Below are 27,545 nucleotides of genomic sequence, written 5' to 3'. Positions count from 1 at the left end.
TGTGTAAGTTTTGAAAAGAATAAAGTTCTACAAAAGTTAGCAGAATACACGAGATGGATAAAATAAACTGATTATATGACCATAGCAGCATGGGAGACATCAAACTGAGCAAAATTTTCCAAATAACCGTAGGTCAGACCACCTCTGTAGAGCTGTGGGATATGGCCACAGTCAGTCAGTGAAAAATGTGTGAAACTTGACCTAACTAATACTGGTTATGCCAAAGAGTGTAGATACTAATTACATTAACTGAAGATTTTTGTTTCATATGCCAACTAGATCCATATGTGGTGAAGAAAGTGAAAGAATGTGTGATGAGGTAAAGGACATTATTAAATTAGTAAAGAAAGATGAAAATTTAATTGCGATGGGTGACTTGGAATTTGATAGCACGAAAAGGAATAAAATGAGAGATAATAGATGAACACGGACCAGATGGAAAGGAGTGGAAGAGGAAGTCGTCTGATTGAATTTTGAGCAGAGCATAATTTAATCATTGTTAGCACTAGGTTTCAGAATCGTGAAAGAAGGTTGTTTATGTGGAAGAGATAGGAGACACTGGAAGGTTTCAGATTGATAATGTAATGGTAAGACAGAAATTTAAAAACAAGATTTTAAACAGTGAGACATTTCCAGGTGCAGATGTGGTCTTTGACCATAATTTATTGGTTATGAACTGCAGGTGAAAACTAAAGGAATTGTAAAAGGTAGGAAATTAAGGTGGGACCTGGATAAATCGAAGGAACCAGAGCTTGATGAGATTGTCAGAGTGAACTTTAATCAATGCTAGACTGAAATAGTGGAAAGGAATATGATAGTTGATGAAGGGATAGCTTCGACAGATGAAATAGTTAAGGCAGCAGAGGATCAAATACACTCATGTTCAGGGGGAAAAAAAAAGAGAGAGAACAACTCGAACGACTAGAGGTAGGATGTTCATATTCACAGGACATTTGCATTAATATGTTCTGCAGAAATGATCAGCATTTCAGTCACCTCGGTTGAGCATTCATCTGTTGCCTAGCAGGCACAGGGTCCGTCAAGGGCCCAGATAACTTGTTCCATGCATGACGTAATTGATGCATATAAGGCACAACTGGCATCATATGGTATAGCCACCCATGCTGCATTCACATGGTTCTGGAGTTCATCTGTGGTAAGTGGCATTGGGTCACAGCAGTGCGGCCACCTTTTCACCATATTCCACGCATTATCGATTGGTGACAGACAAGTCTGGTGATCTAGGGGGCTAGGGTGAAAGGTTGACATCCTGTGACATCAAGAAGGAACGTGTTTGTGCAGCAACGTGTGGTCGTGCATTGCCCTGCTGAAAAATGGTGTCTGGGGTGCTGTGCAGAAACGGTATGGCTACAGGTTGCAGGATCTCATTCACGTTTGTCAGACTCGTCACAGTGTCCTGGACACACACCAACTGCAATTTGTGGTTGTATCTGCTAGCACTCCGCACCATAAGGCCTTGATTTGGCACTGTATGTCATAAGTAAATGCAGCCACTATGATGCTGCTCCCCTTCTCTGCAGTAAACCAAAATGCGGCCATCATTTTCAAACAAACGGAACCTGGACTTGTCGGGCAACACTATGTGATGCCATTCCCGTCCCCAGTGACATTGTTCCATACACCATTGCTGTTTAGCATGTTTCTGCACATTCATCAAAGATATGCAGAGAAATGTGTGACGCACACGTAACCCATGCAATAACAAACGGCAACAGATTGTCACTCTTGATACTGTACGAAATGTTCCACTGTTGCAACAGAGCCGAGGAGGATGCAGAACTGTCCTGCATTGCCATTCGGATGAGGTGTCGATCCTCTTGGGGGTTGTTCTGGGTGGTGCGTCTGACCCATCTTGTCAAGTTCTATGGCCTTACGTGAACCATTCTGCACACACCCATTACACAGCCGAAACACTTCATCCCACACGAGCAGCAATTTCCCAGATGGAAGCATTGCATTCTCTCATGCCAGTAATGCGCCCTCTTTTGTAGATGGTGTTGCGGCACGATATCGATGTCAACCTCGAACCCACAGGCAGACATAGTTCAGATGCTAATCATATCTGCAGAACATACTAATTTACACATCTTGTGAATATGAATGCTTTATATCTTGTTGTTCAATGTGTTCTGTTTTTTCTGAACATGAGTGTAGGTAGAAAGAGAAAGCCAAGTAGAAATCCTAGATAACGCAGGAGATATTAAATTTATCTGTTGAAAGAAAAGACTATAAAAATGTTGCAGATGAAGCCGGTGGAAGGAAATACATAGATCAAAATTATGATATTGTCAGAAAGTATAAAGTGCTAAGCAGGAATGGACGAAAGACAAATGCCTGGCTGCAGAAGAGACCTTTGCAGAAAAGAGAAGCAGCTATATGATTATCAAGATATAAGACGGCAACCCAGTACTAAGCAAAGAAGAAGGGAATGCTGAAAGATGGAAGGAATATACAGAGATTCTATATAAGAACGAACATGAGGACAACATTACGGAAAGAGAAGAGGTGGGTGAGTATGAGTTGGGAGACATGTTACTGTAAGAAGAATTTGACAGAGCACTAAAAGAGTTGAAACAAGGCACTTAGAGTAGACAACATTCCCTCAGAATTGTTGAGAGCCTTAGGAGAACCAGCTATGACAATATCATTTCACCTGGTGTGCAAGATATATGAGATGGATTAATTAACCTCAGCAGGTGCTGACAAGTGTAAATACTAACAAACCATCAGTTTAATAAGTTATGGTTGCAAAATATTGGCACATTCATTTTCTACACTAAAATGGAAAAAGCAAACTTGAGGAAGATCAGTATAGAATCCAGAGAAATATAGAACATAAGAGGCAATGTCAATTCTATGCCGTGTCTTAGAAAATAGGTTGAAGAAAGGCAGATATACATTAGAGAATTTGTAGAATTAGATAAAGCTTTTGACAGTGTTGACTGTGAAATCTCCGTTCCCTTAAATAATATAACTTTCACAAACAAAAGGAAAAAAAAAAAATTCCAAACATGTGAAATATTTCACAGTAATTTGAGTTATTGATAGTGCCCTTCTACTAAGGCCAACATAAATGTGGAACATGATATTTCCAGCAGGAAAGGCAAGTTTAGAAATGAATAAGCCTGTTTATACTTGTCTTCAAATGAAGACAGCAGTAGATTGGTGCTGTTGTCTAGTAGAATTCAAAAGCTTCATTAGTTTAAATGATAAAATGGCTTCTATCCCCTTGGACAGTCTTAAGTTCCTGTTTGTTTATGCTTGGAGCCGACAGTCGTGGTATTGAGTACACACTGTACTGTGCACAGCATCTTGTGCAGTGGAGCACAGCAATCACAGCAGCAGCTTAGTTAAACAAAATCACTCTACTAGACACACCCAGACAAATTTACACACACTCATTGCTGATTGGCTGTCATTTTGCAGCTGTAGATCCACAGTGGTGCATTTCCAGCCATTGATTATTTGGAAAATTTTGCTCAATATATGTCCATTACACTGCTCTGACAATGTTGACTGAAATACACTCTTTCAAATTCTGAAGGTGCCCGGGGTAAAATACAGGGAGCGAAAGGCTATTTACAATTTGTACAGAAACCAGATCGCAGTTGTAAGACTCGAGGGACATGAAAGGGAAGCAGTGGTTGGGAAGGGAGTGAGACAGGGTTGTAGTCTCTCCCCGATGTTATTCAATCTGTATATTGAGCAAGCAGTGAAGGAAATGAAAAGAAAAATTCGGAATAGGTATTAAAATCCATGGAGAAGAAATAAAAACTTTGAGGTTCGCCGATGACATAGTAATTCTGTCAGAGACAGCAAAGGACTTGGAAGAGCAGTTGAACGGAATGGACAGTGTCTTGAAAGGAGATGAACATCAACAAAAGCAAAACAAGGATAATGGAATGTAGTCGAATTAAGTCAAGTGATGCTGAGGGAATTAGATTAGGAAATGAGACACTTAAAGTAGTAAAGGAGTTTTATTATTTGGGGAGCAAAATAACTGATGATGTATTTGGGGAGCAAAATAACTGATGATGGTCGAAGTAGAGAGGATATAAAATGTAGACTGGCAATGGCAAGGAAAGCGTTTCTGAAGAAGAAAAATTTGTTAACATCGAGTATAGATATAAGTGTCAGGAAGTCGTTTCTGAAAGTATTTGTATGGAGTGCAGTCATGTATGGAAGTGAAACATGGACGATAAATAGTTTAGACAAGAAGAGAATAGAAGCTTTCGAAATGTGGTGCTACAGAAGAATAATGAAGATTAGATGGGTAGATCACGTAACTAATGAGGAAGTATTGAATAGGATTGGGGAGAAGAGAAGTTTGTGGCACAACTTGACCAGAAGAAGGGATCGGTTGGTAGGACATGTTCTGAGGCATCAAGTGATCACCAATTTAGTATTGGAGGGCAGCGTGGAGGGTAAAAATCGTAGAGGGAGACCAAGAGATGAATACACTAAGCAGATTAAGAAGGATGTAGGTTGCAGTAGGTATTGGGAGATGAAGAAGCTTGCAAAGGATAGAGTAGCATGGAGAGCTGCATCAAACCAGTCTCAGGACTGAAGACAACAACAACAACAACAACAACAACAACAACAACACTGCTCTGACTTTATTATTAGAATGCTTTCCTCCATTCTGTACGCCATAGTGCTCTGATAGAGGGCAATATCAAGAACACACATCCAGGGTTTCCAGTGTCCTAGAAAATGGGGTAAACTCAGGAAATTTCATTGTTCTAGAGAACTCGGGGAGTTTTGGCATTTTGCTCAACCCAAAAACCATGAAAAAGGCAGAGTACTCAATTTTCTTATGGGCAGAGGCATTTGCTTGCCTTAAGTTTGCCTCAGTGCAGCACGGTGCTCATCATTCATCTTCGGATAAGTGCTGTGTGACCACCCGCCACTGGTGGTTCTGCATCCGCACCCCTTCCCCTTGCGTGGACCAAAGCAACGGCCAACCAGCGTGGCCTGGCTGTAGCTGGCTGATCCCAGTGTAACTGTATGAAAGTTTGCATGCTTGTCGCTGCAATGTGGCTATGCTTTCCTGGTTTGTTGCTGTGCTGACGTTTTGTGCATTTGTGACTCAATGTGGCCTGCAAGGAGCTGGTATAGGTTTAATTTACATCTGTTCAGATGCCCGTTTAGGGGCTTTGCGGCCTATTCATATCCATTTACTTTGAACAAAGGATACTAGGATGTGATAGGTTTGCATACAGTATGTTGTTTTGGATGTGTGCTGAAAAATTACTATTGTAGGTGCCTGCAGCTATTGATCTGATTGTTGCTGTATAATAACTATCATTATGGAACTTTAATGGCAGGTATAAAATAGTGACATTATAATACTAACAAGCAAGCATTGGGCTTTTGGTGTTCACTGGTTGGTTAAGTTACAGTTGAGCTAACACATTTCATGGGAACGATGGAATGCAGGTGGCCAGTGGGAACTGTGGGATTAGTTGGCTGGGGCAGAAGAGGCGACTCTTTGTGTCATTTCTCTCCTCATTGATTGAAGATTCCAAAGCTGCTATGGGTCTTCGTTGCCATAAACTTACTTTCAATTACATGCATACAAGGATATATTAATTGCCCTCTTCTCCACCTAGTCTTCAAGTGATGTAGGTGACTGGATGTTAAACAGTACAAAGTGCAATCTTTCCAGATTTTTCTTATTGCGCCCCTAATAATAACGATTTTTTTTTTCCTCTCTGAATTTTCATCTATATCTAGTCATTGTGTATATGTATTATATGCCCAAATCTTTCAAAATATTGTTCGGACCTTATTCCATGCAAAATTATTGTTAAGAGGAACATTTTCAATCTGCTCACTACAAGAGGGTGTTTAATTTTACTGGAAACTTGCTTAATTAAAAGTAATAAATATTTGATAATTATACTACAGGGTGATTTCATCTCAAATCATACATGTCATGTCAACTCACGGTCATGAATTTCTCTGGAAAAAACATGTATTAAACCTCTGTATCATAAGTGTTAAGGGGATCACACCGTGGTTAAAGTAAAAAAAAAAAAAAAACGATTTTCGATTTTCATCATATTTTGATAGATTAAGTTTTTATTTAAGTAATCTGAAAAAAAAAAAATGTTTTTCAGCATTTAAAGAGCATTTTCCTATCACCTGTGTTTATGTGCCAAGCTCACTTTTCTGTCACCCACTTTTCTGCATATATTTTAGATCTTTGTATCCCTACATTGCAAGTTATATATCTCTCGAGTGCGCTGGCTATCCTTGGAATGAAACGGTCGGTATTCTTTTGTTTCTGCTGTTTGTAAACAACACACTTTCAAACGCGCATTTAGTTTTGTTCAAGTGTGATTGTGAGTAGTTGTTATACTTACATTTGCAGTGCTTGTTTACGTGTGTTTTGTTGTGTTTATTGAAGATGATGAAATGTAAAGGCATTTTCAAGAAACGACAATTTAGAGGAAACAAGTTTAGGAAGCTTTCTGTACAAGAGGTTATGTCACCTGGCAACGATGTTTTTAATTGTAATTCTTCAACAAGTGCATCATCAAGAAGCTCTCACCGTTTCAAGAGAGTTACAATGAATTTACTGTAAGTGACAATGGGTGCAGTAAAGTTATTATAAATTTGAGAATATTATCAGATGTAATTTCTAAATTTGTACAATGTAGACAGTGTGGTGAGTCACAGAGTGTGAAAATATGTGAGAGTGCCAGTGGCAGAAAAGGCCTAGCAATTGCTTTGGATTTAATTTGCACTAAATGCTCTGCTGTGATTTCATTTATGAGTTCTTGAAAACCAGATGCAAGTGGCCCTTATGAAATCAATACTAGTTTAGTTTATGCCTTACGATCCATTGGCAAGGGCATGGCTGCAGGGAGAACATTTTGTTCAGTGATGAACTTACATCAACCACCAAATAAATTTGAAAAACTGACTGCAATATTAGAGAAAGCTGTATGTGAGGTTAGTGAGGAAAGCGTAAAACTGACTGCTAGGGAATATACCCCCGTTAGGAAGTTCACAATAAAATATTTTCTGCAGAAAAAAACTAAATATTTTTTGTTAATAAATTTAAAAAAGTATTTCTTGAAAACTATAAAATCGATAAAGTAGATTTTAGTACAGGGTTAAAAACTCGCCTAAATTAACATGGGTTGGATAGGCAGAGTGTAGTCCTCTTAAGAAATAAAATATTTTTATTTTATCTTAATTTTGTAAATGATATGACCCTTTGAAAAATCTATATTTTGTAAAAAACAGCAGAAAACAAAAAAATATATATAATTAATAAACCAAAAGCACTGGAAAAATTGCAGATTTTCGCGTTAAAGCTTCCTCTTAGTGTGTAGAAATTTAGTTGACACCTGCGCATGCACACTTATGGGCTTCCTTTAGCTTACAAATTTAAGATGAAAATATGATATTTAAGTTAACTTTTCCGCTTTTATTATTATTCAGAAAGCCATAGAACACTATCTTTTCTGTCATATTACCAGATGTTGTTGTTGTTGTTGTTGTTGTTGTTGTGGTCTTCAGTCCTGAGACTGGTTTGATGCAGCTCTCTATGCTACTCTATCCTGTGCAAGCTTCTTCATCTTCCAGTACCTGCTGCAACCTACATCCTTCTGAATCTGTTTAGTGTATTCATCTCTTGGTCTCCCTCTAAGATTTTTACCCTCCATGCTGCCCTCCAATACTAAATTGGTGTACCCTCAATGTCTCAGAACGTGTCCTACTAACCGATCCATTCTTCTAGTCAAGTTGTGCCACAAGCTCCTCTTCTCCCCAATTCTATTCAATACCTCCTCATTAGTTATGTGATCAACCCATCTAATCTTCAGCATTCTTCTGTAGCACCACATTTCGAAAGCTTCTATTCTCTCCTTGTCTAAACTATTTACCGTCCATATTTCACTTCCATATATGGCTACACTCCGTACAAATACTTTCAGAAACGACTTCCTGACACTTAAATCTATACTCGATGTTAACAAATTTCTCCTCGTAAGAAACGCTTTCCTTGCCATTGCCAGTCTACATTTTATATCCTCTCTACGTCGACCATCATCAGTTATTTTGCTCCCCAAATACATCATCAGTTATTTTGCTCCCCAAATACATCATCAGTTATTTTGCTCCCCAAATACATCATCAGTTATTTTGCTCCCCAAATACATCATCAGTTATTTTGCTCCCCAAATAGTAAAACTCCTTTACTACTTTAAGTGTCTCATTTCCTGATCTAATTCCCTCAGCATCACCCGACTTAATTCGGCTACATTCCAATATCCTCGTTTTGCTTTTGTTGATGTTCATCTTATACTCTCCTTTCAAGACACTGTCCATTCCGTTCAACTGCTCTTCCAAGTCCTTAGCTGTCTCTGACAGAATTACAATGTCATCGGCGAACCTCAAAGTTTTTATTTCTTCTCCATGGATTTTAATACCTACTCCAAACTTTTCTTTTGTTTCCTTTATTGCTTGCTCAATATACAGATTGAATAACATCGGGGATAGGCTACAACCCTGTCTCACTCCCTTCCCAACCACTGCTTCCCTTTCATACCCCTCGACTCTTATAACTGCCATCTGGTTTCTGTACAAATTGTAAATAGCCTTTCGCTCTCTTTATTTTATCCCTGCCATCTTCAGAATTTGAAAGAGTGTATTCCAATCAACATTGTCAAAAGCTACAAATGCTAGAAACGTAGGTTTGCCTTTCCTTAATCTTTCTTCTAAGACAAGTCGTAGGGTCAGTATTGGCTCACGTGTTCCAACATTTCTATGGAATCCAAACTGATCTTCCCCGAGGTCGGCTTCTAACAGTTTTTCCAGTTGTCCGTAAATAATTCGCGTTAGTATTTTGCAGCTGTGACTTATTAAACTGATAGTTCGGTAATTTTCACATCTGTCAACACCTGCTTTCTTTGGGATTGGGATTATTATATTCTTCTTGAAGTCTGAGGGTATTTCGCCTGTCTCATACATCTTGCTCACCAGATGGTAAGAGTTTTGTCAGGACTGGCTCTCCCAAAGTTGTCAGTAGTTCTAATGGAATGTTGTCTACTCCGGGGGCCTTGTTTCGACTCAGGTCTTTCAGTGCTCTGTCAAACTCTTCACGCAATATAATATCTCCCATTTCATCTTCATCTACATCCTCTTCCATTTCCATAATATTGTCCTCAAGTACATCGCCCTTGTATAGGCCCTCTATATACTCCTTCCACCTTTCTGCTTTCCCTTCTTTGCTTAGAACTGGGTTTCCATCAAAGCTCTTGATATTCATGCAAGTGGTTCTCCTTTCCCCAAAGGTCTCTTTAATTTTCCTGTAGGCTGTGTCTATCTTACCCCTACTGAGATAAGCCTATATTACCAGATACTACTGATGTAATTATAAGCAGTATCTTCTCTGCTCCAGCTAGCTGTATTACATAAATATTTATTACTAAAAATGGAAAAAATTGCATTTTTACAAGTTTTTATGCATTATTTACTTGAAAACTCCCATCAGAAAACTTTTGAAAATTACACAAAATATTGTTTGGTTAATATGTTAGTAGTCAGTGCAAATACAGTGGGCAATACTTTTCTGTGTAAAATGGTAAAAAATTTTCAACATTCTGCATATTTCTCATCACTGAATTTCTAGTGTAAAATATGCAGGTTGGCAACTCTGTTTCTAGCAGTCTTCTGTTTATAACAGAGTGAGAACTTGCACATTAACCATTCTGCATCCAGTTTTGTGTTTGGTTTGAACTTCTTGTTAGGTACAATGTCAGTTAGGAAATACAGGATTGAAAAAGTGAGGTGTGTGGACTACGAAAAAAAGACAAGAAGGTGGTGTTTAAGAAAAGTGAAAAATACTTCACAGTTGTTGGAAATATGTCAGAGGTATTGCAGAAATTACTAGATCCTCAAGTAACGGTACTAGCATCACAACCACTGTGTAGGTATTGCTGCATCACTACAAGAAGAAATTTACTGACAATCCACCTGAACGATCGTCATCACCTGAGTGTGAAACTGAAGAAGAAAGTTGCTACTCACCATATAGCGGAGATGCTGAGTCACAGATAGGCACATTCCCTACATTCCATCTTGGATTTTTCATTGTTTGAAACTGAAGGAAAATGTTTGTATTCCTGGATGTGAAATTGTTGACACATCGAATGTTAGCATTTCTGCCTAGCTCCTACTATATTGCCCCTTAAATGTCCAGGAAATGTAAGAAGCATGCGAAGAAAACAGAATGTAAAAACAAAAATGGAAGAAATTGAAACAAGTTTTACACAAGCAACATCTTCAAAACTTTATCATGTGCATAATGTAGATGCATGTGGTGCAGAACTTGAAAATAGTGATATGTGCATGAAATGCGATGTATGGTTTTTAAAACTTAAATACAGCTATCTCAGCAGTCACCTACATTGAGAAGGTACAGTTGCTGACACTGATACCAGGTAGCCACTCTAAGCAGTAGATATGGAAATACATACTCACTTCCTCACATTATTTGATTTCAAAAGCTCGTAAAATAAAGAATGAGAAAGGTATTTGGGCACGCCCAGATTCTTACTGTGGGCATCCGTTGCAAGATGATACAATTACTGTTGTTTTGGATTGTTCAAATATGTGTGAAATCTTATGGGCTTTGGAATGTTACATAAGTGATGACAAAGATTACAGCAGGAAAAGTCCTAACCAGGCCGATGCTATAGTGAAAATGGTAAAAAGATATATGACAAAATCATTAAGAGAAGCATATCTCGTAATGAAAAATGAGAAACCGAATTTATAAATTGGTCTCACAGAATTGTATTCCTTATGACCAAAATGGGTAAAATACCAGCCAGTGAAGGAAGTATGCACATGTATTTATTGCACTAATTTGAAACTTGTTTGTTTTACCATAAGCATTGTCACAAGAAAGAAGTACATAGAGATGGACCTGACGCTTTTGGTGTGTGTCGAGAGCCGCAAGATAAATGTTGGTTGCAGGAGTGTGCAATGTATCCTTGGTGCTCAAGTGATCACTGTTGAAGTATTACACTTTCAGGATACTGACAATGATGTAACCTATGCATTGTGGGAGGGAGGAGAGTTGGTGAAGAAGACAGTAGAGCCACAGAAGTTTGTTATAGAGGTTAGGCATTGGGCCATGAAAGGAATGCTCACCATCATATCCGGAGGATTCAGAGACAGGCCGTAGCACATGTAAAGTCAGCCACATCCCAGAATATCAGCACATTAGTTCTTGATTTCAACTTTGCTGAAAATTGATCTGTTGCTTTGCAGAACATAATTCAAAGGTACCACTGGCACACATCTCAGATATCAACATTAACATGTGTTGTTCACTTCCTTGGAACATCACATGGTTCTGCTATTCTCAGTGATGATCTCAGTCGTCAGCTTGATAATTGATGTGAGAGAGTCTAGAGGCCATTCATTTTGTAGACACATGTATATGACTGATGGTGCAGCATCTCGATTTTAAAAACTGCTTTCAGCTTTATGAGCTTGTCAACACTGTAGTACAGGAATTAAGACAAAAAAAATAATTGATATTTTCAGTAATGGATCATGGGAAAAGTGCTTGTGATTGGGTAAGTGGTATCTGTATACATCTTGCATGAAGATATAATCTCCAGCATGAAGCTGTTGATGCTCTAAGAAGATGCTAGTGGATTTGTACACACTGTACCAACATTAGTAGCAAACATGAAACTATTAATTCCAAATGAAAGTACATTAAGGGAATTTTGTTTAAAAAGAGAGAAGAGTGGTCCGTTATAAAGCCTGTGGTACGAATTCAGTCAAGTCAGTACTGGGTTGCATCCCGCAGTGGCACATACATTGCAAGAAATGCAGCCTGTTCCTGTGTGTGAAATGCACAGACCATAGTGTATACTAGAAGACTTTGCAGTGAGTTACCTCATTTCTTGTGTGTTTGACAATCAGTGGTGGGTGGGACAGACAATAAATATGTCTCATGTGCTGCAAGATATAACCGTCTCCTTTGTGACACCTCAAAGTCCTGCTAATGGTTTCAAATGGCCATCAACAAAAGATCAGTGTGCAGTTCCTATTTCCCAAGCACTGCTCTTGTTTGGTCATTCTTTTCCATGTGCAGATTCAGCTCGGCTGTATGAGTTCAGTGAGAAGCAGATGAAGAAAACAGTGCAGTGTTGGTTATTACATTGTGGACAGTTTTAATTCATGGAAAGTCATGAAGTAGTAAAATCATGACAAAAGACAATAATAATTTGTGAATAATATCATAAAAAGAAAAATGGGTATAAATATTCTATATCCAATTTTTGTTATAAAATGTTTTTGAAGAAAACTATGAATTGTTTTCCCACTCACTTATAATGTTGTAAAGTAATTATTTTGATTCAGAAATACCAGTTTTGCATGACATTTACTTAAAATCAGTGATCAATTTAAATATTTAAGTGTCCATGATTTTTTGACCTTGGGAGTAGAGCTAGGTCTACCTAAAAAAATTCCTCACATTTTGTATAGACAAGTATTGCCCACTCTGATTGCACATTCCCTAAGTACAATAGCCATCTAATGGACCAAACTTTTTAGAACATTTAGGATGGGGGTTTCGGAGAAAATTTCAAAATAACCAAAAATTTCAGATTCTTTCATCTTTAAGTACAAATATTTTGGTAGTTTAAGAATTTCATGCATTAATGTCATAGCTGACAGTTAGCAGTCCACCCACTCGATCATTTCATATTTTCAAAACATAATTTTGAAATACACAGAAAGTTACAAATTTTCATAGTTCACTTTTCCAAAAAGAAAAAAGCTCAGAAGTATGTACGTATTTATCATGTCTCGTAGCATTGGGAACAAATTATTTGCTGAGAATAAGTTCAGATTTCTATCACTTTTTGTTTCTTTATTATAATTGTTAAATTTTGCCTTTCATTATGACATTTTCACAAATACTCTCATTTAGAGACACCTGTAGTGTTTTAACAAATCATCAGAAAATCAGAATATTGTAGTTTTGGAGAGGTCATGTGGAATTTCAACATATATTTTTTTTCAGCGAACTTGAAATAGTGATGTGGCATGTTCCTGCTTGACCTGTATGATTTGAGATGAAATTGCCCTACAGTGCATAATTGTGAATTTAAACTGAATAAATCAGTAGTTTTGGAAACATTGATACATGTCATCAGAAAGCTAGGATACAAACTTCACAGTAACATGTTTTAATTTTCAGGAAACTAATGAACTTAATAGGTAATCAGTATAGAAGTTCAGATACACTCAAAATTACTGCTGCCTTTGTGCCATTATACTGTTTAATTTGCAAATTTACTATTATACTTCTGTTGTCTCAGTTTTTCTGAACTGACTGTCACTCTTCATTAATCGGTGAAGTCAGTAAGCAAAACTTTGCATAATTTATCATAATTTGAAGTATGGCAACTACACGTGCAAGTAGATAATTTTCAGCATAGACACACAAAATAGTTCTGTAAGCTATGTTACTTTGTTAAGTAACTACCTCATATGTAAACCATGTTATTGCCAGAACATTTCACCTTAGCAGTTTTATAAACGAATGTACAGGGTGTATCAAAAAGAATGTCGCAGACTTACACGACTGAAAGACACGATAATAGAAGTGCAAGTATCCAGTAAGTATGTGCTCTAAAATGCATACCTTAACAGCTATGAGCACCTGTTAATCTTCAGTACTTTGGAACACAGCTCTTCTAATGAACAAGTGTTCATAAGTTTTAAGATATTCATTTTAGAGCACATGTTTATTGGACATTTTTTTCTTGTTTTGGTCCATTCTACCACTTCCAAAAATATGGAAAGCAAAGAGCTTGCAGTAGAAGAGATTTGTTACACAATACTTAAAATCAAGAATGTCTCACAGATCTTAATATATGCATTTTAGAGCCCATGTTATACTGACATTTGTGCTTCTATTATCATGTACTTTTAACCACGTAAGTTTGCACCATCCTTTTTGATATACTATGTACATTTTCCAGAATCATACACGTGCCCCAGCTGGTCCCATGTTAACGTCTATGCATCGAATCTGCCTATCCGTCATGTAGTCGGGTCAAAGCTTAAGAAGTACTCATTTAACATTTTTACAATATTGTGAAGAGGATAGACTGCTACTCACCGTAAAAATGACATGTTGAGTTGCAGACAGGCATGACAAAAAGACTATTACATATAAGTTTTTGGCCAAAGCCTTCTTCAGAAAAGAAAAACACACACATTAATACAGGGAAGCAAACCTCATGTATACATGACCACTATCTCGGGCCATTCTGGCCAGAGCGGCTGGGGATAGTGGTCATTTGTGTGTGTGAGGTGTGCTTGCTTGTGTGAATGTGTGTGTGATTTTCTTTTGTTAAGAATGCTCTGGCCGAAAACCTACGTATATGTAGCAGTTTTTTTGTTGTGCCTGTCGGCAACTCATCATGTCACCTTCATAGTGAGTAGCAATTTATCCTTTTCGGAATATTGTTGATATTACAATGTTGTCTTTCAGTTAACATTTTCTATGATAATTCACGCTCATGCAGTCTGCAACATGTATTAGTGAAATATGTGTTATTTTCTTTGCTTGTTATGAGCATAGACTGTATTTACAATACTCTACTTCGTAAACTTTTTGTTTTGTGCCACACCAACAGTTTGAGGTGACTAGTAATGAACTGATTTCAACTGCCTTCTTGTATAAACTGTGAATTATGACGTAAGTTTCAGTAAGTTTTGTCACTGATAGTGTCACTGGATGATTGATATAGCATGGTTCTTTTGATGTGTGAATAGAAGTTGTAGAAGACTAGTCATTGTCGAACACGCCAGTTTAAAGTTTATAGACATGAGGCCAAGTGAAACTAAGAAACAGGGGTGTTGTGCCCATTATTCTGTAATATAATTCAGTACCCAAAAAGTTTCAGTTTGAGATAATAAACTTATACCCTACCAAGAAGAACAAGAAGATGAGGCTCAAACCAGTTTCATAACGTTACAGATGGGGTGGTTATTGCTAATAGGAAAGTAAGTAGCCCAGGTCTTGAGTTTTTTGGTGGCTTATCATCATCGTGAAGTCTTGTATACGTCTTACTATATCGCTTAAGATGATCTTGTCTAATGCATATGTTAACTCGGAACTCGCTCAACCCGTGCTGGACTGTGGATACAAACTTTTGGTGGATCATAGAACACATATAGGAGAGAATCGGCATTCAGTGGATCTTGTGTAGAACTGACTTTTCCTTCAGCTGCCTTGTGTAGTCGTGCCAGGGACAAAGAAGTACGTTGGGCCCAAAGCTTCCATGAAGATTATAGAACTCGTATCAATGGTAATCATTACAGTCAGCCACAGAAAAGTGCAGCTGCATACTCGTAGCACTTGTAGTGCCACTTATTGCTTGTGGACAAAATAAATCATCAACTCCAACAATGAAAAGGACAATCCTGATTATGCTCTTGACATGCAAGATGCACAAGGAAAAAAGGATCAATTTCAATGATGAGAAATACTATTTCCAATTAGTCTTTATTTTTAGTACACTGTGGCACAGGCAGGGACTGTCATTCAGTCGTAATTTGTCCCAGTAACCAGCTTCTTATCCTGAGGTAGTTATGTGGGGTGCCTATTGCAGAAATATCTGGATGACAGCCAATGATGCTAGATTGTATGCAGAGGAATGCTAAGATGAACGTTTGTGTCTGTTGACTGCTGTGAGACACCAGTCTTCTTGAGACATTGGCAGCCTTGTTATGTTGCAAGACAGTGACATAGCCTCAAAAGTATGGATTATAAAATGAATTACATCATTGTGTTCGGACTGGGGTTATTTTTCACGTAACAGTTGGAGAATAATGTCGCAGCCTGTGACATTGTCACACTTGGGTTTGATGAGAATTTGAATAGGTTGACGGAAACCAGCAGATTGACCTGGTTGTATGTTACTCTGATAATGTTTTGGGCCAGGTTTCAAGCAGGTATCCCACTTCAGTGTTTATGAGAAAATCATGATAGGGCTCAGCATGATGAAAGTAGAAAATTAAAGAAGAAACAGGAGCAGGTGAGAGCGAAACTGGAAAGTATGGGAAGGAAGTAGAAAGGGTAAAAAAGGAACAAGAGAAGGTAAAACTGAAACATAAGATCACTGTTGGAATTTCTACGATACAGAGTGTGAGTCTTTGAAAGCCAAGATGCTGAGAGCTCACCTTGCCTTTTTTTAGTCTGTGGCTGCTCGAGTTGAGGCTTTTTTGACTATATTCCACTTAGTTGGCTCCTTATCTCTTTTCCTCTATACTTGGCTCCAGTTTATAGTCAGAGAATTAATGAAAAACCTTGTCAAACCAAAGGTTTCTGAGAAACAGACTATCTTCAAAATAGATCTAAGTGACACCACAGATCTGTTGTGAACTCAGAAAGTGGGCTATGGGTATGGAACCAAACAAGCTATGGCTCAGTGTGGTTATCAGAGGAGGATCTAGGATCTCCCGGTGTTCCAGAGTGAATGCCTTGCATTTGTTAAGAATATGGTATCCACAATTCTGTATAAATCACCCCTGCCATATTGCTTTATAAAGGGCATGTGTTGAAATCCAAAAGTGCAGTTAATGCTAACCTGAAAAAAACGGGTAGGCATTGGCATTGACATGTTTTCTACGTTAAGTCGCTTTGGTGGTCATAATAGAGTGACCAGACATCACGTTTTTAATGGGACTGCCCTTTTTTTGTCCTGTTTCCCTTTGTCCCATGAAATATTTTCTTAATCAGCAGTACCCTTATATTTTTGTGTGTGTGCTTTTCTTTTTTTTTTTACTTTTTTTCCCAATGTAGCATCATAGACATGTTACGTTATGTTAACCGGGGACCTAGAAACGACGGAGAGGCTCCGTCCCCGCCGCAGCTACAGTGGTCCGCAACCCTATGATGACTATTGCAGTCCACTTCGCCCCTCTGCCGCCCCACACCAAACCCAGGGTTATTGTGCAGTTCGGCCCCTGGTGGACCTCCCATGGAACGTCTCGCACCAGATGAGTGTAACCCCTATGTTTGCGTGGTAGAGTAATGGTGGTGTAGCATATGTGGAAAACTTGTTTGCACAGCAATTGCCGACATAGTGTAGCTGAGGCAGAATAAGGGGAGCCAGCCCGCATTCGCCAAGGCAGATGGAAAACTGCCTAAAAACCATCCACAGGCTGGCTAGTTCACTGGACTTCGACACAAATCCGCTGGGCGGATTTGTGCCGGGGACCGGCGCTCCTTCCCGCCCGGAAAGCAGTGCTTTGACTGGGCGGGCATCATAGACATAGTTTTTTAACATTTTCTTGAATCTTGCATTGTCTTGAATGCAAAGATGGAAAAAAGAAGAATTATTTTGATCATGAGATGAGGAGGGGTGTCCACAGATTTTTCCATCATCATGCTCAGTGCCAGTGATTTGTGGGTGAGCTTCGCAATTTTTATTGATTATTTGCTACTGCAGAAATGACAGACAGATGTAACAAGTTTTTGTTACAGAACATTAGAGGGCTGTCAGTATTCAATTGTATTTGTAGTTATGAGTTAGCTATTTACTGTTAGATTACATAAATTTGCAGTAGATGCAACTGACACTGTCTTTGGACTGTACAGACAACAGTGAGAAGTAGGCGGCAGTTTCAACACCAGGTATGGCAAGATTATCGACTTTGGTGGGTACAAGAGGGCAGGAATAGACAAGGTTTATTCCAAACTGAACATTGAAGGCATCAGTTGTGCACCCCATGTGGTACACAATGGAGTTCAAATAAGTGCAAATATTCTTCCCATTTACATGTAAACAATAGTTAATAAAAAATTTCAATATTTTCACATTTACACTGTGCTTGTGGGGGAACTGAAATCATTCTGTAATTTTGTTGATAATGAATACAAGCAAGTTCTCTTCATCTGAACAGGCCTTAGAAGGTCCAATGGTACCGACTGGCCGCCGTGTCATCCTCAGTCCACAGGCGTCACTTGATTGCGGATATGGAGGGGCATATGTCAGTTTACGAGACTGGAGCCGGTACTTCTCAACCAAGTAGCTCATCAGTTTGCCTCACAAAGGCTGAGTGCATCCCGCTTGCCAACAGCGCTGGCAGACTGGATAGTCACTCATCCAAGTGCTAGCCCAGCCCGACAGCACTTAACTTCAGTTATCTGTTGGGAACCGGTGTCACCACTCTGGCAAGGCCGTCGGCTCACAAGCAAGTTCTAGGTAGTATTAAAACTAGATGGTTGTCATTGTCGCCAGGAGCTACGAGAGTTATTGGCATGTATTAACCTTTGAAATCACATTTTCTGGCCCAGGATAGGAGTCCTACATTGCTGAAACAGTTTTTTAAGAGCCCACAGTCTCTTCTTTGGCTTTGGCTTTTGGTCTATAAACATCAGTTTTTATTTATTTTAGTAAATTGATGCAGTCATGTATGCAGAATATTTTCTTTTTGTCTAGCATCCCATTTTTTTTATCCCGATTTTTCCCAAATGTCCTGTTTTTTCATGTGGAAAATCTGGTCACCCTAGGTCATGAGACTGATACCATGGTTCATAAGTTCCAACATCTTTTATAAATCAGGTCAATAAAGGAAATAATAAAAATTCAAAAAGATTTATAAGGCTTGCTTGCATTCTGTGGCAATTCCTCCATTGTGGTTGATAATTTGACCAAAGCCTCTCTCATAGCCTTTCATACTACTCATGATGCCGTCGAGTTCACTAGGGGTATTGGATGTGTACCCATCATGAAGTGGTTAACACAAAGTGTCCGAAATACATATGGTAGATGCAGAGAACCAGTAGCAGAGAAAGGGGCAGTTTGAGAAGTCCTTAAAATAAAATGAGAGAAAGAGGGCTGAGCAGAAAAAGTTAAGAGAGCTACAAAGTAAGAAAATGAAACTTAAGGAAAGTTCTGAGAAAGAGGTTTCTCAGGTAGAAGGTGTTCTGTAACTACACAGTATTTGCTTGTGACTTCATGTAATGTTCACGTATGTGCCCTTACCAAACTAGACTGTTACTATTCATTCCATAATTGTTTTATTCAAATTTTATTGAATTTTATTCTTAGATCCCTTTGTAAACAGTGTAATTATTTTCTGAAGTAGATAATGCTCTTAGTTTTTATGTCAGTGTGATTGTTCCTGATGGAACTGTTTTATTAATAATGTTCACTTCCTTTGCTTATAGTCTAATTTGAGTTTTCCTGTAATTTTTTGTTCATATTACTTTTGAAACTTAATTCTGTTGGCAGATGTGGTATGTTTATTTATTTATTTATTTATTTTAGAATCTCTTTGACACACTGATGTCCCATTCAAGGCATCAGCCAGTAGTATCATTGAGCAGCCATTGTCGGATTATGAATTATAGTTACACAGTTTAACAACTACTCAAATGCAGAGACATTGAGCTAATGACAGGTACAAACTACCAGAATGTGGAGATGTTGAGTCAGTGACAGGTACATAAATAACAATGAAAATTGTTAGCTTTCAGACCAGTTATCTTTTGAGCTAAAGCACAAGTGCTCTCTCTCTCTCTCTCTCTCTCTCTCTCTCTCTCTCTCTCTCTCACACACACACACACACACACACACACACAGAGTCTGTACAGCCACATTGTGTCGGGTGAATACACAATACCTGGACTGCAGTTCTTCAGCTGGACTGGGGTGAGAGGTTGTGTTGGGTGGAACAGGAAGACGGAGAAAGGGGGCAGTGAGCAGAAGGTAGTACTGGGAAACGGTGGCTGACGGCTCAGAGGGAGGCAGCAGGTACAGTAGATAGGAATGTAACATGGGCAGTGGTACAGGTGAGTTCATACAGTGCATGATTATGTGTCAGAGTAGATTGAAAAGGGAGTGGCAGAACCTGGAAGGGGGGGAGGGGCTGTGAGAAGAGGTTGTGAGGAATATGTGTGAACTTTGAGTCCTGGGGCAGGTGGGAGTGTAACAAGGGTGAGGGGCTAGCATAGATGAAGACCAGGAGAATTATGGGAACAGAGGATGTGTAGCAAGGGCAACTCTCATCTACGTACATCAGAAAAGCTGTTGTTGGAGAGGGGAGGGGGGGGCAGTGGGGGCTGTCATTTGCACGAGAGACCAGGTAGAGCATGTTACTTGGTATCCCCACACTCCCTCATTCAGTATTTATTTACTTAACAGCAAGTACATTTTTTCGTCAGTATCATTGTTTGTGTGTGGGATAATATCAATATAAGAAACATTTATTTTAGTAAATGGATTAGTTAAATTATCCATTACAGGTGTTGAAAATTTGTAAATGAGAATACCTTTGCTTTACGTTTCAGATGATGAGAAAAATTCTGGTAAGCTTGTAGTAAACTCTGGAATTGGAAGCACGACTGATAAATGGGGATCACCTTCATGGGCAAACTTCCGGTTCGACTATGAGGCAATTATGAAATGTTTTGACTAATGAAAGGAATCGCCAGATTTCTTCGTACAAACTTAAAAGGAAACTATATTGTTTGTATATTCTCATTCTGGTTCCTCTGTGTGAGAGGATATCTCAGGGTGACAGATATGCACCGCTGTGTCCCTTTCACAAAGGGACTTGTAAATAGGTGTGGATCCTGTAAATTGCACTTTTACAGTTAGAAACACTTTAATTTTAAGAGATATTTGGATGATCTCTTTGTTACTCTGTATCCGTTGTAATTTTGTTAATAAAACCTTGCAGTTAGTACTGGTACGTATTTTTGATATATGCCCTGCTCCCATTAGTGGTGGTACACGAATTTGTACATTTTACTCTGAGAAGTTTGATTGTTACTGGATTTTTAATTTTTTCTTGCCAACTTATATCAAGAACTTACTGCAAATATGCATCTGTTCATCAGTTTTCATGGACCATATGATTCATTTTGTGTATCTTTATCCAGACTGAGAAGCCAGAAAATTAGATCTTCAATTAACATAAAAATTCTTTTGGTATTGTGATTAACATGATGAACACAGAACTTCCTACATTCTGCAAAACACCATATGCTGTGTAATGAAGGATACAGCACCTGATTTTTACCGTAAAGCTCATGTTGTGTGATACAAGAGGAAGTAATATGTGACTGCACACTTCTTGGAACATACATTCTCGAAAGTTCTTTTACATAGCCCATTAGCCCATATAAAATCCATCATGTATATGATCAGATTCTAATATGCTTTCCTCTTGCGTGATACGTCAGTTTTCAGTTCTGCAATCTTTTATAACTGTAACCCACATTTCAGTACTCTTATTATCTCAATTATGAAATGACCTTCAGAGAAACATTTTTAGTTTTTCTTGTTAACTCTTGTTACCTCTTATTAAATGAATCTCCCTACCAATTTCTGAAATTTTTATGTACCTTCAAATGTTAGAAACAGTAAGAAATGTAATACAGACAAGTAAGAAGCAAAAATTTTTCATGGTATTTACTCGTAATGAATAAGCAACAAGACATTTATTTGGCAGAAGCCAAACAGAGAGCAGGATGTGTCATCCAGAATCCTGGGGCAGAGGAGACCTAAAAGGTAAATAATCAGTGTAAAATTTTGTGATTGATTACACCTGACACATTTTAGATGGCAGTTCAGTTTATAAAGTGTTGAGACACAGTAGAGCTACATCACAGAATATAAGTGGTAATCAAATGTAGATAAGGCAAAATGAATGGGGAGAGGAGCAGAAAATAGCAAATATAAAGTGAAAATATATGTATAATTAGAAATGAAAGGATAGACTGCATTGTGAGAGATAGAGGCACAGGATACAGCTTAAAATGATCAGCGGAAACTCAATTAACTCTTGAGTGCCAGGTATATTACGAAAAGCCTGTTACCATTTGTAAGATTAAAAATTACTCAAAGTGAGAGAAATGTTCAAGTGAATGAAGTGCTAAATTTTGTAGCAACATCTTTCTGTTTTTGTTTGGCAGAGTGTGTTTTACAATGAAAGTTGTCTGTTGCTATCAGAAAAATTTTACCCGTAGACATTCATTTGCACAAAGAAAATGATCGTTTTCATGTTAGTGTTGAATCTACATGTAAAATGAGAGCATAGACTATATGGTGACGGGGGGGGGATGGTTCTTTAAGATATGTACATATTTTATGAGGAAAGAGATGGGTGGAATAGCTTGCATTTAGTAGGTACATTGAATAGGTTTTTGTAACATGTGCATGATAGATGGTATGTCTTGGATTACAGAAGGGGATTTAGTATTGTCTTTTGGTTTGCCTATCTTTTCTGGGGCAAGTAGGTTAGAACTGTGGTAGTGTTGCTCTAATTATGAGGCAAGTATTAAGAAAACTGTGGCCATACTATAAAAATTACTTAGAATATTTGATTTAGTGTTATATATTAATATTGCGAAAACACTATTATTTGAAGTTTTTACTGTGTCATTGCAATATGCACCAGTTGTGTCATGTGAATGCAGTTACCTATGTTTACTGAAGTAATCATGGTTAACACAGCTGTCTGTATCATATAAGTGAATGGTTGGTTAACACAGTGTTTTGTCACTAATTACATTATGAGTTTACTGCAAACTGGTATAAGGACATGAAATCTGCAAGTGTTCATGTAGACAAAAAAAGAAAAAGCAAATACCAGATCTGTAGTTTTGCCCATTTGGATGAAAGGTTTCTGACCTCTTTTTTTCTGTTGTTGAGAAAAACGTGACCAGTACTCAAGGGATAGTGGAATGAAACAGTCTTTTTCACAATCATGATGATTCCCAGCAGATGGTTAACAACTGGAGAGTGCTGTTTCTGAACTTGATGGAGGAAATGGATACCTTCTTTATGAATGCATGGAGGTGTGTCTGCTGGTTTAAGTATATTTGGAGGAGAAAGTAGCTGTTTAAAATCTGAAACTTGAGGTACTCTCCATCTGTATTGTAGTCAACAGCTTACACTAGCCAGATGAAGCATACTAGAGAATTCTTCATGTGAAAGAGAAATTTATCAGCTTAAATTGTGTCTGGAAAAAATGTGTACGAAACGGAATGATGGGATATGGCACTCAGAATGTAATTTAAAAACAGAAAACTAATGGGGAGAAAAATAATGCAAATGAACACTTCACAAATCTTTGCCAGTTAATTTTTTTGTGTGACAAACTGTAATTTGTTTGTCATATAGGAGAACATATACTGGGTTTCTCTCCTAAGAGTTATCAATCACATGTTCTGCAGTGTTTCAGCAAATATTTGTAATTTAGTTTCTGCAACGTGTAGCTGATGCCAGCCCAAACAAATAATGCATCACATCTTTTATGCAATGAATGGTGTCAGTGGACAGCTTCGGTTTGTTTTCTGTTACAAACAAAATTACTTATAAAGCAGAATTTTGCGTGCCCATTCAATAGAATTGTCCCACATTAGTCTAGTGCGATATTTGTTTTATCGATATGTGTTAATAGGTGCAGTAAACCATGAAAAATAACCGGTACTCCAGCAGAGATTTCTCTGATGTGGTGCGTGCTGACTGCTATTGCCATTCAAAAAGCAGAATTTTGCGTGCCCATTCAATAGAATTGTCCCACATTAGTCTAGTGCGATATTTGCTTTATCGATATGTGTTAATAGGTGCAGTAAACCATGAAAAATAACCGGTACTCCAGCAGAGATTTCTCTGATGTGGTGCGTGCTGACTGCTATTGCCATGCAAAAGCAGTTCTCTGTGACTGTGGGGATACTGGTTATTCTTCATGTTTTAATGTCGCTGTCAACACATATTGATAAAACAAATATCACACTAGACTTGTCTGGGACCGGTCTGTCATGTAGGTATATAAAATTCCATTTTGAATGTAATTTTGTTTATAAAGGGAAACAAATGACACTTTGTGGGTGTCGCATGAAAGAAATGATGAGCACTCCATGTTTGGCCTGACTCCTGCTACACATCAGAAAAACTGTATTGCAAATGTGTGCCAAACAACAACAACAACAAAGAAAATGCCACTGGCTACTCTTGGGAGATACAGCATATATACATTCTAGTTGTATCCTGTTTCCCTTTTTCATATTAATGCAGTTATATTCTATTACTATCAAAACGTTATTGATGTGATGCACTGTTTGATTTTAACTACAGTCTTGCAGTAAATGTAAAGTGTTATTAAAAGTGACTGTTGAGCTGCTTCTTGTGAAATCATGATGCAGCCATGTGTTGCAGCTGTTTCAAATTAATGTAAAGAAAAGCTTTGAAAGTTAACTGAAGTAATGGATTACCATTCAGATGTAGTCTTAACGCTGTTAAGTTTGTAAGTTTGATTAATTTATCACACAGAAGGATAAAATTTTGGATTTCTGAAATTGTAACCAGAATACAGTGCAACCTAAGGGAAAATACAAAGAATCAGTACATATTGCCTGTTGTGCAGTAACTGCTGAATGGTCAAAAACTGCGATTAAAGAGCTGCTTTAGTACCAGGCATACACTATCCAAAATATAATAGGAGTCACAAAGACTCATTTAGAACGATGGGTGGTGTCGAACAAATTATGGTGTTAGATGAAGATTCACAGTATGTTTTCCTAGTGGAGGTATTCCTTACAACAACTTTGCTATTCGTACTCAGGATAGTAATGTTTGTGTGAATGTGGCGAAAAGAACAACTAGATGAGACAATTATTGCTAAGTAAAATATAAAATCTGAAACCACTGAAAGAAAGATATTTATCGTGTGAAAGTAATTGACATCTTAAGTGCAAGTGCAGTATTGGAGGCCTGACACTGTGTTCTCCTTAGTTTCATAGCACCTGCTGTGCATTTATTAATAAGTTTCTTCTTTGAGGAAGTGTCACTGATGCTGAATTTCATTTACTAACAAGTATAGCAGAATGCAGGTAGTCTTCAACATTGACGCATTTTCAAAAAGTGCTTTGGGTGAGGGACAGGTATGACGATGTGATTATTTTGGTTTTATAGTGTCAATTTTAATTTCTATATATTGAGAGTACGTTCTACAACATATGGTACCTTACAGACGTTAAACCATCCTTTAACAATTTGCTGTACATCATTTTCCAAGAAGGTATCACCTGACCTTACACTACAGTGTGCGTTCACATTTTATGGCATGCATAAGTTGTGAAATTGATCAAATGGTCCTGAGCAGCAGGATCTGCAAATTTGTTGCCAAGCATGTTCTTTGGCAGTGATTTGTGCAGATGGACAATTCATTCATGATCATGCTCACTTAGAAACCTACTGAATGTTCAGAATTTATTTATTTTTTTGTGTATAAATGGCTAGTTTCACAAGCTGAATCTCACAAACGTGACATTCTAGTGTCTGTTTTCTGTTATCGGCCATTTTAGCAAATGACGTCCGGACTGTCGCCTGCATTTTGCTTTTTATGGATTGTAGCAGTATGGCGAAGGATATTTAATTTTTAGTTCGGAACCTCTGTTGTCTCTACGGCGTATTTTATGGACCTTTCTCCAAGAGGAAGTCCTTCTTCTTAGCTCTCTTTCCTCCCATCAGTTGGGCTTAATGTGTAGTCATTTTTTTTAACTCCTGTTTTGTATTAGTATTCTAAGGTTATGACATGGCCACATATGACCTTAGTTGTCTTAGAACTGCACAGAACAAGCAAAACGTCACTAATGAGACCAGATATGCCCAAGGCAGTACAGGAGTAGGTGATGGTTGGATCTGTGGAAAAAGTATCACACTGGGTCCTTCAGAGATAATCAGCAGGCTGGAATTAAGAGTGGAAGAAAATATTTTTGTTTGTCTAAGTGAGTGGTAGAATACAACTTTAGGAGGAGGAAGACATGTATTTTGAGTAGTATTTTTTGTTATTACAGGGAATGATAAAGGATGTAAACCATGACTGGGGGGAGGGGAGGGGGCGGGGGGCAGGGGCCATTATATAGTGGTTTTGAAGCCAAAGTGGTATTGAATGCTGACTGGGGGAGGGGGGGGGGGGAAGGGAAGAGGGAGATTACTTATATGCTAGGGGAAACAGACCATCAAATAGAGATATTCAAGCTCACATGAAGGCTAATGGGCAATCATTCTTCCCGTGAACCATTTACCACTGGAACAAGGAAAAGGGGGAGTGGGGTGTGACAGTAGTGCACAAAGTACCCTGCAGAGTATGTTTATTGATGCAGATAAGAGAAATTAGGGTTTATACAGATTCCATTTGCTACTGGAATAGAAAGGGAAGTGAGTTGTAGTGGTATATGGTATCCTTTGTCACAAACTGTACTGTGGCTTGCAGAGTATGTATGTAGGTGTAGAGCATGGATGAATACAGTACAAGAAAGTTATTCATATACCAGTTGTGGAAGCTAGAATGTGAGAAGGCCTTCAGGAGACCCACACAATTCTGTGAGAGGAATTAGCCTGTCCCTGTTGTGTCCACAAATCGTAATTGTCAAGACCATAGGGCAGGTATTATTTGATATGAAGGGTATGGCATCCATCAGAGTCAAGGAATTATTGATTGCTCGTCTAATATGGGCAGAGGTTGTGTTGGTGTCATCAAAATACTTTGACATCAAGGAATGTGGTTTACTCTGCAGAATAATGCTGAAATAAATAACTTAAAAAATATTGAGGTTCTGTATAAATGAAAACAGCACATCATGATGTTCCATGAAAATCATCTCTTGATTCAACAGTATGTTGTGTCTTATGTTTTTTTTCCGGTACACTAGATTAAAATTATCAAGTAGCTAACAATATTGGTATCCGTACAGTCATACATTGTGTAGTAGTTACAAACAGAGAACTGTGATAACACAAGTCTCAGTTTTTGAGATGTCGGCGGGCAATTATGGGGTATTGGACTACAGCTCATTATGTGTCAGCTCCCAAGACAATCTGTAAAATGTAGGAAGCTCCATGAACAGGAATGTCAGTTTGATATCATATGTTTGATACTTCCCCTCTGCAATATTTTATCACACTTTAATATTAGAATTCAGTTGTGCATGTCCAAGACCAAAGTGAGAGAAATCAATTTTGGTTGCATTATGTTAGCCCTGCAGCAAAGTTGTATTTGGGAAACATAAAGCACAGTATTTCGTAATGGCTGGCCAGTAGAAGTAAGATGGAGGAGGTAACAATGTCTAGTCATCGTCTTACTAATGTCTATAAGTTGTAAAGAATGTGCTGCAGTCAGCTTAAAATTATTGTGGACAACTGATAATACTATCACTATGGACTCCCTCCACTCCCTGCAGTTTGCAATATGTCATCAGAATTAGCTTTCTTTTTTTAGGGTGTTATTGTGCTGGTGAGTGTTGCACTAACAGGACCACTGTAGGCAAGAAACTGCAGAGTGCCAGAACTGAAATAGCTAGATTGTGAGGCATGTCCCCACAGTACAATGGTTGAAATTATTTCATGTACCCCTATCAGTAATGGTAAGTTATCTGCCACATTTAAAAGCGATAAAAAAATCGGCACATGCAAAACGTTGTATACTGTTTGAGCAGAATACGTTGT

At 38.1% G+C, this 27,545-nt stretch overlaps 1 protein-coding gene across 1 annotated transcript in view; it reads left to right on the top strand.

Moving 5' to 3' along the window:
• The window catches only part of LOC126095011 (m7GpppN-mRNA hydrolase), a 57,125-nt gene extending 36,353 nt beyond the window's left edge, over positions 1–20,772 (top strand). The window contains exon 6 of the mRNA XM_049909669.1: positions 20,378–20,772. Within this exon, the coding sequence (XP_049765626.1) occupies positions 20,378–20,505 (128 nt within the window). The 3' untranslated portion in view covers positions 20,506–20,772. The remainder of the gene's footprint in view (positions 1–20,377) is intronic.
• Positions 20,773–27,545: the final 6,773 nt, after the last annotated feature.

Source organism: Schistocerca cancellata, chromosome 8, assembly GCF_023864275.1.
Source record: "Schistocerca cancellata isolate TAMUIC-IGC-003103 chromosome 8, iqSchCanc2.1, whole genome shotgun sequence".
Classification (NCBI taxonomy): domain Eukaryota; kingdom Metazoa; phylum Arthropoda; class Insecta; order Orthoptera; family Acrididae; genus Schistocerca; species Schistocerca cancellata.
The sequence above is the reverse complement of the archived record's forward strand: the minus strand, read 5'-3'. Positions and strand labels throughout refer to the sequence as shown.